The sequence below is a fragment of the Pelobates fuscus genome, chromosome 2, assembly GCF_036172605.1.
Source record: "Pelobates fuscus isolate aPelFus1 chromosome 2, aPelFus1.pri, whole genome shotgun sequence".
NCBI lineage: Eukaryota > Metazoa > Chordata > Amphibia > Anura > Pelobatidae > Pelobates > Pelobates fuscus.
The window spans coordinates 280,508,782-280,522,496 of record NC_086318.1 but is presented as its reverse complement, the minus strand read 5'-3'; the positions used below and the strand labels follow the sequence as shown (position 1 = coordinate 280,522,496).

The window sequence follows — 13,715 nt, the reverse complement described above, 5'->3', positions numbered from 1 at the left end:
TGAGTGTGCTACCCGTTCATATATGTGTCAGGCATTTAGGGTTCCCTTATAATTGAGGGGTGTTTATTATATTTTTTATTTTCTATTAGGGCTGCTCTTATTATCTAGGCATACCGCTTACAACCCTTATCCTGAACACGGTATGTTCATGTGACCTGTCTGATACCTCATACTCTAGAGGTCTCAGCTGTTCTTATTCACTTATTACGTGCAAAATTACTGCTCTTTTGCACATAGGTATCTAAGAGAGGACACTGAAAACTTCTGAACAGGACCTCTCTCTAGGGCTATTATGTATTGGGGTATTAACCCATGATTGCTAATTAACAATCTGTCACCTTATTTATGGCTTTAGGGATCCTTTGATTGAGGTTTTTGTTCCCATGGCACTATTTGCCAATTTTTGCTAATATTATATCTGCTATTAGTGTTTGTCCTCCCTTTTTCTCCTTTTTGTTATTTGCAGCAGTGTTTTATTTCCAACAGGGTGGGGGTCTACAATATTGGGTTCCTATCCCTCACATGTTGGAACATCTGGCATATTATCCGTATAGACCCATATACTTAGCACCTATCTGGTGTGTGGGATACTGTATTCTATCGGAATTGTACAGATTTTATTTGTCCTTCACTTATTGGTGGTTTTTCACCTTATTTTTTACTATTTACTATTAAAAGTTATATTTTATATTGCAGGGCACTCATCCTATGTATGTTTTTTCTATAACTACCTTGGTAGTTTTTTGAAGGTTACCCCCTACTGTCAGAGTGCCCGTCCAAGTCTTCCCTGTCCTCCCCCTTTTTTTTGTCTGCTATAAATCACACCTACACGAGTTACTGTGTGATTACCAAATTCTAACGTAACCTTCACATACAGGGCCACCCCTCCCCCTTTCCTGCCTTCCCTTTCTTTTCTATATAAAGAGTACCCTGGTATTGCTATGTCCCAGTCATTTTTCTCATTATACCTTGCTATGTCCCAGTCCTTTTTCTCATTATACTTTCCTTATCTGTCCTATAGGGTCACTCTTTAACTCTTTATACGTGGTTTGATCATTAAACTGTCTATACATTTCTTTGATATATAGGTTCCTGCTTTGAATCTCTATTCCCCCTTCTTTATCAGCGGGTTTTATAGTTATATCTTTGTCAGATTGGAGTTCCTTTATTGCCTTTATTTGATGGGGATTCATATTGCCATTTCTATAACGATTTTTGCTTTTATTCTCTAAATTTCTTACTTCCTCCATAACTAGGCGTTCATACTTTCATCCCTTCATTTATCAAATGCCTTGGGAAGAATGTAGATTTATTTTTTAATTGAGTATGTTGAAAGTCTTGAGGATATTCAGTAGGTTCTAAGAGGGGCATTTTATTAAAAAAAAAAGTATGCACATTTTTTATCACCCATTTTTTTGTACAGTTTACACTATGTTGTTTTTTGTTTCTCTGCTATTTTAGATACCATTCTAAGCAAGTTAATCCTATGGTAATATCATCCCTATTGAGTTTTACTGGGAAAGTGTATTTACTGGTATACATTTTTATTGTAATTGGCAGATTTTTCTCATTATACCATGTCTCAGTAACAGCGACTAAATCTACACCATCAGTTGCCATTATTGCCACAAGTTCATGGATCTTATTCCCTAAACTGCGAGCATTTGTAGACATGACTCTAAGCTCATCATTTTTTAACACACTTGCTACAGGCACCTTCTGTCCTTGTTTTGGGGGACAGTTGTATTGATGTTTTATCACCCTTTTGCCCCCCCCCCCCCTCCTAGTTTAAATACATCCTAGCAAAACCTCTGAACTGCTCACTGAGAACATGTGTTCCCTTTTGAGAAAGATGCAAACCATCTTTTTTGTACAGTTTATTTCCATTCCAAACAGAGCTACCATGAGAAATAAAGCCAAATCCTTGCTCCCTACACCATTCACCAAGTTCCTAATACGCATCCGCCTGTCGTTCTGAGTGTTATGCACAGGCAGAACTTCAGAGAATGACAGTGTGGAAGCAACCTGCCGTATATCATTGGCAAAAACACTAAAAACGTCCTTAACCTCTAAAACCTCATTGCAAGGCAAGTCATTTGTCCCTAGATGGACAAGTACATCCAATTCGCCTTCCTGCTTTGCTCGCTTAACAATATTACAGATACGTCTCCTGTCTCTGTGAGCAGTAGCTCCGGGAAGACACCTCACAAGACCACCATTGTCCATCTCCACACCTCTTATGATGGAATCCCCCAACAACAACTGCTTTCTATTAGGCCTCACCATAGTCTCCAAGCCTCTTTCCACAACACCACTAGCCTCAGTGCCTCTCTCCACAACAACACTAGCCTCAGTGCCTCTCTCCACAACACCAGGTGTTAAACATTCTTAGTGGATTGTGATTTTTGGAGTTATATAAGGTTTGTTGTCATTAGCTTGGCTAATAGAGCTTGGTTGGTTCATCTAAGTGTTGCTTCTAAGTGTGTGGTTGGAGATATTCTGGGGGTAATCTGAGGTATTCAGGAGGATAAATAAAAAGTTAAGATTTGTTTGATTTAAATTATTCACCTCATTGGAATGGCAGACTTAGTTCAATGTAATAGTTGCTATGCATTTGTTTCACATTCCACTTTTTGGAGGTTTGGTTGTTGTCTAATCTGTAGACAGTTCTCTATCTTGCGGCAGGAGATTGTATTTTTGAAGTCTGAGATTTGTAAATTATCTGGTAAACAAACTCAGGCTGGAACTGCTGCAAAGCCACTGCCACAGAGACATACTATGAATGGCAGATGGATCACTGTAGGATCTGGTAGACTTAGAGTTGTGGATAAAAGGCATATTGCACAGTCTGTTGATCTACATAATTCATTTTCTGCACTTTCAGAGTGTAATGGTGTTATTGAGACAAGCACTGTGGCTAGTGGTGTTGTGGAGAGAGGCATTGATGCTAGTGGTGTTGTGGAGAGAGGCACTGAGGCTAGTGGTGTTGTGGAGAGAGGCATTGAGGCTAGTGGTGTTGTGGAGAGAGGCATTGTTGCTAGTGGTGTTGTGGAGAGAGGCATTGAGGCTAGTGGTGTTGTGGAGAGAGGCATTGAGGCTAGTGGTGTTGTGGAGAGAGGCATTGAGGCTAGTGGTGTTGTGGAGAGATGCAATGAGGCTAGTGGTGTTGTGGAGAGAGGCACTGAGGCTAGTGGTGTTGTGGAGAGAGGCATTGAGGTAGACAGCCACTGAGGGCAGACTTAGAGATGCAATGTAAACATTGCAGTTTCACTGGAACTCAATGTTTTACATTGCAGCACTAAGTGCAATAGGGACACAGCACCTAGACCACTTCAATGAGATGAAGTGGTCTGGGTGCCTACAGTGTCCCTTTAAACTCTGATGTTCAGCCTCTATGTAATCAAATGATTTATTCTAGGAGTTCTTTTTCGCTATTCCCATATTGACAATACTGCTACAATTTATAGTAGTGATACCAAGGCAATATAAGACTTTGCTTAATGGAACACTATAGTCACCTAAATTACTTTAGCTAAATAAAGCGGTTTTAGTGTATAGATCAATCCACTGCAATTTCACTGCTCAATTCACTGTCATTTAGGAGTTAAATCACTTTGTTTCTGTTTATGCAGCCCTAGCCACACCTCCCCTGGCTATGATTGACAGAGCCTGCGTGAAAAAAAAAAAAAAACTGGATTCACTTTCAAACAGATGTAATTTACCTTAAATAATTGTATCTCAATCTCTAAATTGAACTTTAATCACACACAGGAGGCTCTTGCAGGGTCTAGCAAGCTATTAACATAGCAGGGGATTAGAAAATCTTAATTAAACAGAACTTGCAATAAAGAAAGCCTAAATAGGGCTCTCTTTACAGGACGTGTTTATGGAAGGCTGTCTAAGTCACATGCAGGGAGGTGTGACTAGGGTTCATAAACAAAGGGATTTAACTCCTAAATGGCAGAGGATTGAGCAGTGAGGCTGCAAGGGCATGTTCTATACACCAAAACTGCTTCATTAAGGTAAAGCTGTTCAGGTGACTATAGAGTCCCTTAACACTCTCTTTAGCAGCACTGATATATACATTTAGCAGGATCCCCTATATACAATAGGAGAACTTGCAGTTTTAATAACCCTTCACTTTAACATTTTGTGAATCACATGATTATTACTTAACTTTTAGATTAGCAGGAGTTCGTCTTCCACACCTATGACAACCCTGTTCATATGGATCATGGCGGAACGAAGGATCACTCTTCTTAAGAATTAGGGAAATTTATTCCCCTAAAAACTATATACGATAACAATTTCTGCTTTCTTCCCTCTGTCTTTTACAAATACATTAAGGACCATTATACAACTAAATATTTAATAAATGTGATCCTACACTCCATTGACTTCGTAAGGCTGTTCCACATCAGACACGCCGATACTCCGCCTTAATGCAGTGTAAGGGTTAATTCCAGTTACGGAAACATCAATAGACTGATGGTGGTACTCTTTACTCTCAAGGGTTAAATACATCACTATCACCCCGTAAGGAGCGATAACTAAAGATCGCTTTGATAAAAACTAAGGACAGTATCCCTTGTTGTGACAGACTATGATTATTTAGCCATTATAAGAGATACACTTGTATCTATAAAAGGATAACAAGAAATAATACTAAATTCCTTTATGTATAAGTCGATTGACTGTTATAAATATGTTAAGCTCATATGCTTAGACCATTGAGTTCCCAATATCTTAGACCATTGAGTTCCCCTCCGATGGCGAAATGCATGTCAGGGGTACCAACACATGCACTTGCCAGCCATATACTAGGAGTGTGCTTTTAGCATACAGACTTAGCCTCCTTATCGTGAGAGAGCTATCTACTTCACAGAATGATTCTGTGAATGCATCAGACCGACTAGCCATCGCATTGAACATGATGGCTATAAAATTACATTCTTGACTATCATTTCACTTGATACTGTTTTTGTTAGGGGGACAAGCAGTTTAGAACTACTAGGATGTTTGGGTAAGGAGTGCCCTCAAAGGCATAGTGGGATTTGTAGCTAGCAGACTAATATTTCAGTTGTATTGCAGCTTTCAACCTACCAACTCTCCTAACCTCATTCTAAACTGCTACTATGTTGCAAGCCTGTATCTGTAATTATGTATATTTGGCTACAATATCTATTTAAGTAGCAGTTGTTGTACAAACAATTTATCACTAGTTTTCTCCCCACTTCATGCTATCAGACTGCATCTTATTACTAGTCTTAATGCTGGATAAAATCACTCTCTGGTATTAAATCATTCTCTGGCATTTAACCAGAGGCTATCTCACCTGAGTTTATACCAATATATTGATCACTGTTTTATTAACAGTCAAGAGCACTGTTTAGTTGATGGTCCAAAAAAAAAATTGTTTTTCATTGTATTTTTTCTTGTCATTTACTATGGGGAACAAGGCATACCTCCATAAAACTGACCACTTATTAATACCTTTCATCTTTGACAGACTATCTTTGAAAGTTATTAATAAGGGCCTCCTATACGACAAACAAAATATATATATATATATATATATATATATATATATATATATATATATATATATATATATATATATATATTAGTGGCCTTTTATTGTGGCCAGCCTAATGCACATCTGTGCAATAAATATGCTGTCTAACCAGCATCTTGATATGCCACACCTGTGAGGTGGATGGGTTATCTCCGCAAAGGAGAATTGCTCACTAACACAGATTTAGACAGATTTGTGAACAATATTTGAGAGAGATAGGCATTTTGTGTACATAGAAAAAGTCTTAGATCTTTGAGCTCAGCTCATGAAAAATGGGGGCAAAAACAAAAGTGCATTTCTAATTTTGTTCACTGTATAAATAAAGTTGTAGTGAGAGCAGAATATGATAAAACTCTTCAGTGATTAATGCAAATTCAAAATGTTTATATTGTATGTCACCTACAAATGACGACTTAGATATTGGGGAAAGTATATCCAAACAAAAGTGCTTCTACAATGTCCTGCTGAATATTAAATGAATGCAGTCAAACATCATATTTCAGTTGCGATAATGCATTTTAGCATTAGAACATTTTTTTTTTTAACACAGCTTCATAAAACAAAGCATTGATTGTGACTTAAGAGTATGAAGGGCCAAACACGCCCCATGGACTGGGCAGTTTTAACCTTTTAGGTCTCATGAGTATGAAGTTTGTTATGAAATCTTTCGGTAGCATATAGGTAAATATTTAAACAAGATTTGAAAACATAATAAAACGTAATGGGATAAAACCGTTTTAACCTCTTCAACCTCACCAACATGGTATAGCTTTTGATTTCCTTTGCAAGGTATTATAACATTTTGCTTTGATTATTTTTTAGACATACTATATGTTGTAAAATAGCATTTCTAATTCTATGCCACTATTTTAGAACCTGTTTTAACCCCTTAAGGACCAAACTTATGGAATAAAAGGGAATCATGACATGTCACAAATGTCATGTGTCCTTAAGGGGTTAAATAATTTTTACCAAACTTTTACTTCCTTTAATATCCTTTATTACTTACACATCCATGTGAAGGAAGGTGGGTTTCGCAGAGTGACAGTAAAGGGCTCAACCAGATGCATTTTGTATCAAGCAGGCACATTATATACTGGGGATGTAAAAGGTGTTCTGTTTGTTGTGTATCTCAAAATCGTTTTCCTGATAGAATGTGCATCTCTCTTAACCCCTTAACGCCGTTACGGCGTTCTATGCCGTCGCGGCTTTAAAGGGCTTTAAAGCCGTTGCGGCGGCATAGAACGCCGTAACGGCTGAAGCCCCCAGGAGGTAAGCTATACTTACCTCCGCCGTGATCCTCTTCTGGGGGTCTGCCTGAGAGCCCAGGCAGCCCCCCTCCGGCAAATGAGGCCCCCGGGGGCCATGTGATCGCTCTCAAAGAGCGATCACATGGCCCCCTATAGCTGGCTATGGATCTGCCAGCAGGGGGACTGTCTAAAATATTAGAGAGTCCCCCTGCTGGTAGGTAGTGTAAAAAAAAAATTAAATACACATGTTAAAATAAAATACAAGTATTTATATATATATAATATATGTATATATATTATATATATAATATATATACATATTATATATATGTAACGTCATACGTAATGTATTTTGATATTAATATTAGTATATATATTAGTATTAAAATACACTTAGAATGACGTTGCATATATAATATGTATATATATTATATATATAATAGATCTACATATATATATTATATATATATACGTATAATCACAATAATAAATAAATAAAATAATAAAATAAATAAATAAAATATTGAAACAAAATTTAAAATAAATTATATATTCATATGTAATTTCATTCTAACTGTATTTTGTTATTAATATATATATATTGGAAACAGAATACACTTAGAATGACATTCTATATATATCTATCTATATATAAAATACAAATAACCGCAAATATATATATAGATAGATAAATACATATAATTACATGAAAGATTACATTAGTATACACGTAGAATTTAAATACCTATAAATGCATATATATTAAAATTCTACGTGTATATTTAAGTAATTTTTTAACATAATTATGTCATTTAATTAATTAAAATTTGATTGACATGCCTGACAACACAGGGAGAAAGTGCAGAGAATTTAATTCGCAAGCACTATATTTGACCCTGTAACTCTCCAAGACACCATAAAACCTGTATATAGGGGGTACTGTTTTACTCGGGAGACTTCGCTGAACTCAAATATTAGTGTTTCAAACTGGTAAATTGTATTACAACGATGATATTTTAAGTAAAAGTGACGTTTTTTGCATTTTTTACAAACAAACGGCACTTTTATGGACTATATTATTGTTGTAATATCTTTTACTGTTTTAAAACACTAATATTTGTGTTTAGTGAAGTCTCCCAAGAATAACAGTACCCCCCATGTACAGGTTTTATGGTGTTTTGGAAAGTTAGAGAGTCACATATAAGGCTCGCATTTCATTTTTTTGACATTGAAATTTGCCAGATTGGTTATGTTGCCTTTGAGACCGTATGGTAGCCCAGGAATAAGAATTACCCCCATGATGGCATACCATTTGCAAAAGTAGACAACCCAAGGTATTGCAAATGGGGTATGTCCAGTCATTTTTAGTAGCCACTTAGTCACAAACACTGGCCAAATATTAGTTTTTTGCTTTTTTCACACAGAAACAAATATGAACGCTAACTTTGGCCAGTGTTTGTGACTAAGTGGCTACTAAAAAAGACTAAACATACCCCACGTTCAATACCTTGGGTTGTCTACTTTTTCAAATGGTATGCCATTATGGGGGTAATTCTCATTCCTGGGCTACCACACCGTCTCAAAGGTAACATTACTAATCTGGCAAATTTCAATTTGAAAATGGAACGTTCTATATTTGACCCTGTAACTTTCCAAAACACCATAAAACCTGTTAATGGGGGGTACTGTTGTACTCGTGAGACATCGCTGATTACAAATATGTGCATTTTGTTGCAGTAAAACCTAACAGTATTATGACATTTACAGCTAAAATGTGAGGCGGAACTACAAATTAAAAAAAAAATTCTAATTTCTTACAGTTTTTTTTTATTTTATTCATAATAAATTGTTTCATATATAAATATTTTATATGAAATGAAAGCCCTGTTTCTCCTGAACAAAATGATATATAATAAGTGTGGGTGCATTTAATATGAAAGAGGTGAATTACGGTTGAACAGACATATAGCGCAAATTCCAGTTTTTGTTTACGTTTTGTTTTGATCAGAACGTGCACTATTGACTCCGTCCTGAAGGGGTTAATCACATTTTGTACTGTTGCCTTTTGTTTTGCAAATGTTTATATAAAATTAAACCTTACTTGGTAAATGTAATGCATACTCTGAATTACAATGTTTTAGTTATATAGTAAGGAAAATAGTAAGGAAAATAAAGTAAGGAAAATAATAAATCATAACAAGTATGAACATTTGGAATTCCATATTCTCTATCATCTGTAATGTTGATAGATCTTGTCTGTGTTTTTTAGGTGGTGCTAGTGAGATGGAACGAACCTTTCCAAAAACTTGCAACCTGCGATGCAGATGGAGGGATATTTGTGTGGATCCAATATGAAGGCAGATGGTCTGTGGAATTGGTAAATGATCGAGGAGCACAGGTGAGCCGTACTGCCAGGCAGATAATTAAGAAACATGAAATGTTTAATTCTTATCTGGATATTCATAACTTAGAATACGCCATTATTTAATCTTTATCATGTTTTATAGAAATAGTACTGTCTCTTCCTTATCATCCACGTTCTACTTTGTAGTCTTCTTTCTCTTATATTTTCTTTTCTTGGGGTAGGGTGGAGGCTATTATCAAGATTTAATAATTTACTTGTCATTCTCATCTAATCTTCTTAATACTTATTGCTTATTTTATATACACATCACACATCACACATCACCACCTTTCTAACCTGACCATTTTGTGTCGATATCTCAGTCGATCTCCATTAATATCCTCTTCTATTGCAGTTCTCTATCTGGTCTCTGAATGGTATAGTACACTATCCTGTCCCTTCCAATTATGTGCACCATTGCTGAGAAATGCATGCTTCAGGTTTGCCCCTAATTCCCTTTTTTTCTTTACTTTGTAATTTTGGAGTTCAGACCAGATTCCTTTTTGGTTGAGCACCTCCCCAGTCCCTTAGCTTCAGAGGCGCCTTTGGTGGTGACCACAGGAAAGTATAAAAGTTAGGAGGTTTTGGATATTAGTGTCACTTTAATTATAATTTTCATTTGATATAAAGCAGTTATATGATATGCATCATAAGTATATATATATATATATATATATATATATATATATATATATATATATATATATGTATATATGTATGTATATCTCAAAGCACTATCACTTTGTCAAGTAGTGGTGGGCTTAACAACATGACCATATGGTGAAACTGAATTCACTTATTTGTTTGCTGAGATTTGCTGGTGATTTTAAGTAACCTTATTAAATGTGAGCATATTATGCTTTCAACTAGCATAATATGAGCCTCCATGTCCTTTAATGTGTGCTGTTCCTTAACCTGTATTACATAAAGAAATATCACAGTAGTAATCTTTTAAAACACATTTCTCATGGAATAACTGTTTTAATGTGCTTTTATACCTAAAGCATGCATTACATTTTATAGCTAAGTGCTATACTATGTAAATCAAGTTTTTAAAAAAATATTATTAAATCGATAGTTGTTAATACAAATAAACAGCAAAGACATTTATTTAGCTAAGTATTTTGCTATGATAGCAAATATGTTAAAGGGAAAGTTGCTTGCCTGGCACTATAGCTTTCCCCTCCCTCATTCCCCCTGTGGTGCAGGCGGCAGGGGAGACCTAATGTGCGACATGAGTGGTTGTTAACCTGGTCCCTAACACCCACTAGTGGGCGATTGCAGCTTTTGTTGTGAGCAGTAGTAGGTTGTTTTTTTTCTGCAACCCTCGGTTCTGCAGCACAAACACATGCTCTGTGCAGGATTCACCCTCCCTCCAGCCACCGAGAGAGACCACACAAAAATGCCCAACACACATTGCCTGAATGCATCGTTTTACTAAATCTCTTTCTATGGCAAAAAAAAAAAAAAAAAGAAGCTTCTAATCTGGACGGGTGGATTGTGATTATGTAATATGCCGGAAGAGGAAGGGATTTGATGCACTTGATGTGAAAGCAGGGAATTATAAAGATTGACATAAATAATTAAGGCATGCTATCCGCCATAAAATCAGTCATTTTTAATAAGCCCTTTATAATACAAGGTATAATGCAGGGTCATCTTTACTATTGATTGTCCAATACCAATTTCTTGGACATCCGTCAGCGTGATGAGGATCCTGTGCACTTCCCTCTAGAAGGGCTGGATTAGGGAGCATGTCCACCAATGTGGAACAATGTCCTCAGTTCCCTTGCACATCTCCAGCATTCTTGGTCTCAGGCCGTTCCCATTATGGCCAAATGTCTGCAGGTTTTGTACCAGTGTGAAGTCATTTTGTAGCCCGACTTCTGGTATTTAGGGCTAATACACGATTTGTCTATAAGAATGAAGGTATTGGTCCACTACTCAGGTGTTAAGGGATGTCCCAAGTCACTCTCCCAGTCTGTAACAAAGAATAGAAACTGCTGATTTTCCTGCGAGGAAAGCAGCAGATGATAAGAAATGGCATATGGCGTCATAGGAGGTTGAATATATAATGACTCGTATCACGCTGCTCTGCGTTGCCAGCGGTGCCCGGGCTTCTGGCGGGGTGGCCTGTTTGCGCTCCGGTGACCGCCTGTGGGGGGATCACACCTGGTGGTATGCCGCGCTGTACCTTGGGGGTCGGGAGATTCCCTGTCTGCGGCAGGATCCTCTCGCTCTCTGTCTCCTTGTCTCTGTGGGTGGGTCTCTCCCTCCCCACAGGTTGTCGGCGTCTCGCCCTCCGCCTGCACTCCCCTCCCGCATCTCTGGTGGGGTGGTTGGTGGTCTGGTTCCGGCTGCTATGTTAAATGGTCGGCCCCCTACTGATCACTAGTTTTCTCCCCACTTCATGCTATCAGACTGCATCTTATTACTAGTCTTAATGCTGGATAAAATCACTCTCTGGTATTAAATCATTCTCTGGCATTTAACCAGAGGCTATCTAACCTGAGTTTATACCAATATATTGATCACTGTTTTATTAACAGTCAAGAGCACTGTTTAGTTGATGGTCCAATCACAATTATAACAATTACATCTCACAATCGGCAAAGAACTAGCAAAAAAACAAATCTATTTGTCATAACAATTGCACGTTAACAAATGAATAAGCAGAGTGAGCCAAAACAAATAAACATATGTACATACAATTATAATAAAAAACATTAAAAAATAGAGTATCTCTGTCTCCCTGGGTTGGTGGCGCGCTGTTGGGTTGGGTGTGGTCTGGGTCCTCTGGGTGGGGAGGGGGCTTTTTATTTGCCATGGGGGAGGGGGCAAGGCCTGTGTTGTGGGCTGTTTTTTTTTGGATGTGGTGTTTCTGCTTTGTGTTTTGCTGCCGTGTTCGCCTCTTCACGCTCATCTGGTTTTCCCCATGCCCTGGTCACGTTTCGTGCATTTTTGGCGTTTTGGGTTGCTTGGTTGCGCCTTTGTGATGGTTGCTGGTGGGTTCCGTGCTCTGGTTGCCGGGTCTCTGTTCCTTTCCCGGCGTTGCCTGCTGGTACTTGTCCATTAGTCATTTCTGGGTTGGTCGCTATTTTGTGGTTTGCTTTTTTTTTTGGCAATAATCCTATACCCTCCTCTATGGTTCAGGCTCGGGTCACTTCTCTGGGGGGGCACGCTTTGTCCAACCGTGGTCCCTTCCTGTCAGCATTTGCCGTTCTTGCCTCGTGTCCACCAGGGGGTTAGGTCATTTAAACTTATTCCGGTCCGCAATCCGGTCCACGCAGTAGCATACATTCTCATTCACCTTTCTACATGGGTTTACCCACGGGCCCTCGCAGAGGCATACGTACTCAGTAACTATTCTAAATGGATCCACAATCCGGCCATTCATAGGCATACGTTTTTGGACACCATTCTGCCATGGGTCATTGTTCTGACGGGGTCCGCAAACTGGCCCACGTTAAGGTTCCCTATTAGTAGATAGCACTGGTTGTTAGGGATCTAGGTGCCCACTATGATAGGTTTCTGGCCTCTATGCCATAGTCTAATGGTCCCGCGAGGCCAACACCCATCCTCATGCTCGGAGGTACCCCTCATACTTGGAGGACAACGCCATCGCCCCTCCCCGCAGAGTTATTTGCCTTGCATTGTTGCATAGGGAGGGCCTCACCTGTCCCTCCCATTCTATCTTATGCTTTAGTAGTCACCAAGAGGCCATCACCCCGGCACCCGCGTCTCGTGGCCTCTACCTCCCCGCGGGCCAACGCATAGAGTCTCTCATGCCACTTGGCAACTAGCAGGGCCTCCCCTTTCACCCTCATTAGTTAAATTCTTCGCCACTTGGCAATAGCTAGCCTGCCGGCATGTTATAAGGATCATACTAATGGTGGCTTTGTATAAATTGTATGCCTTGACTTCCCAAGTCATTGGGGGACTGTCTCTACCCAACAACTCTGCAAGGTGCTCCATCTCGCAAAGTATACATAGTTAGTCCGGCATCCCTTAGAGCCGGGACTACTCCACGAATCACAGAGGGACTTGGCAACCGCATGGGACGCTGGCAATCATCCTCTTATACATTATCTATACCGGAACCGGTTAGGGATTCGTCAGGCATATCGTGACTTCTCCAAATAATTTTGAGGTATTGTAGAATGAATATATTTGTATGGTACACTACTTTCTGCCCTCTTTATTACAGGCCTACTGCATCGTCGTTTCTGGCACACCAGAACTAACCGGTGCTATTGACTAAGATGTTTATTGCTAATTATGTGTTATCTAACCATTACGGCAATATTGCCCCGACCACAAATTTAGAGCTGGGCCTGTAGTTGTGGGACAGGCTTGGGTCCCCTTTATAAGGGCATCCAATCCTCTCCCACTTTACTGTGGTTGGCCGGGCGAGTTACCCCTCCCACCACTCCCTTTATTCACATCACCCTCTAAGGTGGGCCCTCTTTTTATTACAGGCCTACTG

At 38.8% G+C, this 13,715-nt stretch overlaps 1 protein-coding gene across 1 annotated transcript in view; it reads left to right on the top strand.

Moving 5' to 3' along the window:
* The window catches only part of TULP4 (TUB like protein 4), a 407,212-nt gene that overhangs the window by 29,661 nt on the left and 363,836 nt on the right, over window positions 1-13,715 (top strand). Inside the window, exon 2 of the mRNA XM_063443403.1 lies at window positions 9,095-9,223. Within this exon, the coding sequence (XP_063299473.1) occupies window positions 9,095-9,223 (129 nt within the window). The remainder of the gene's footprint in view (window positions 1-9,094; window positions 9,224-13,715) is intronic.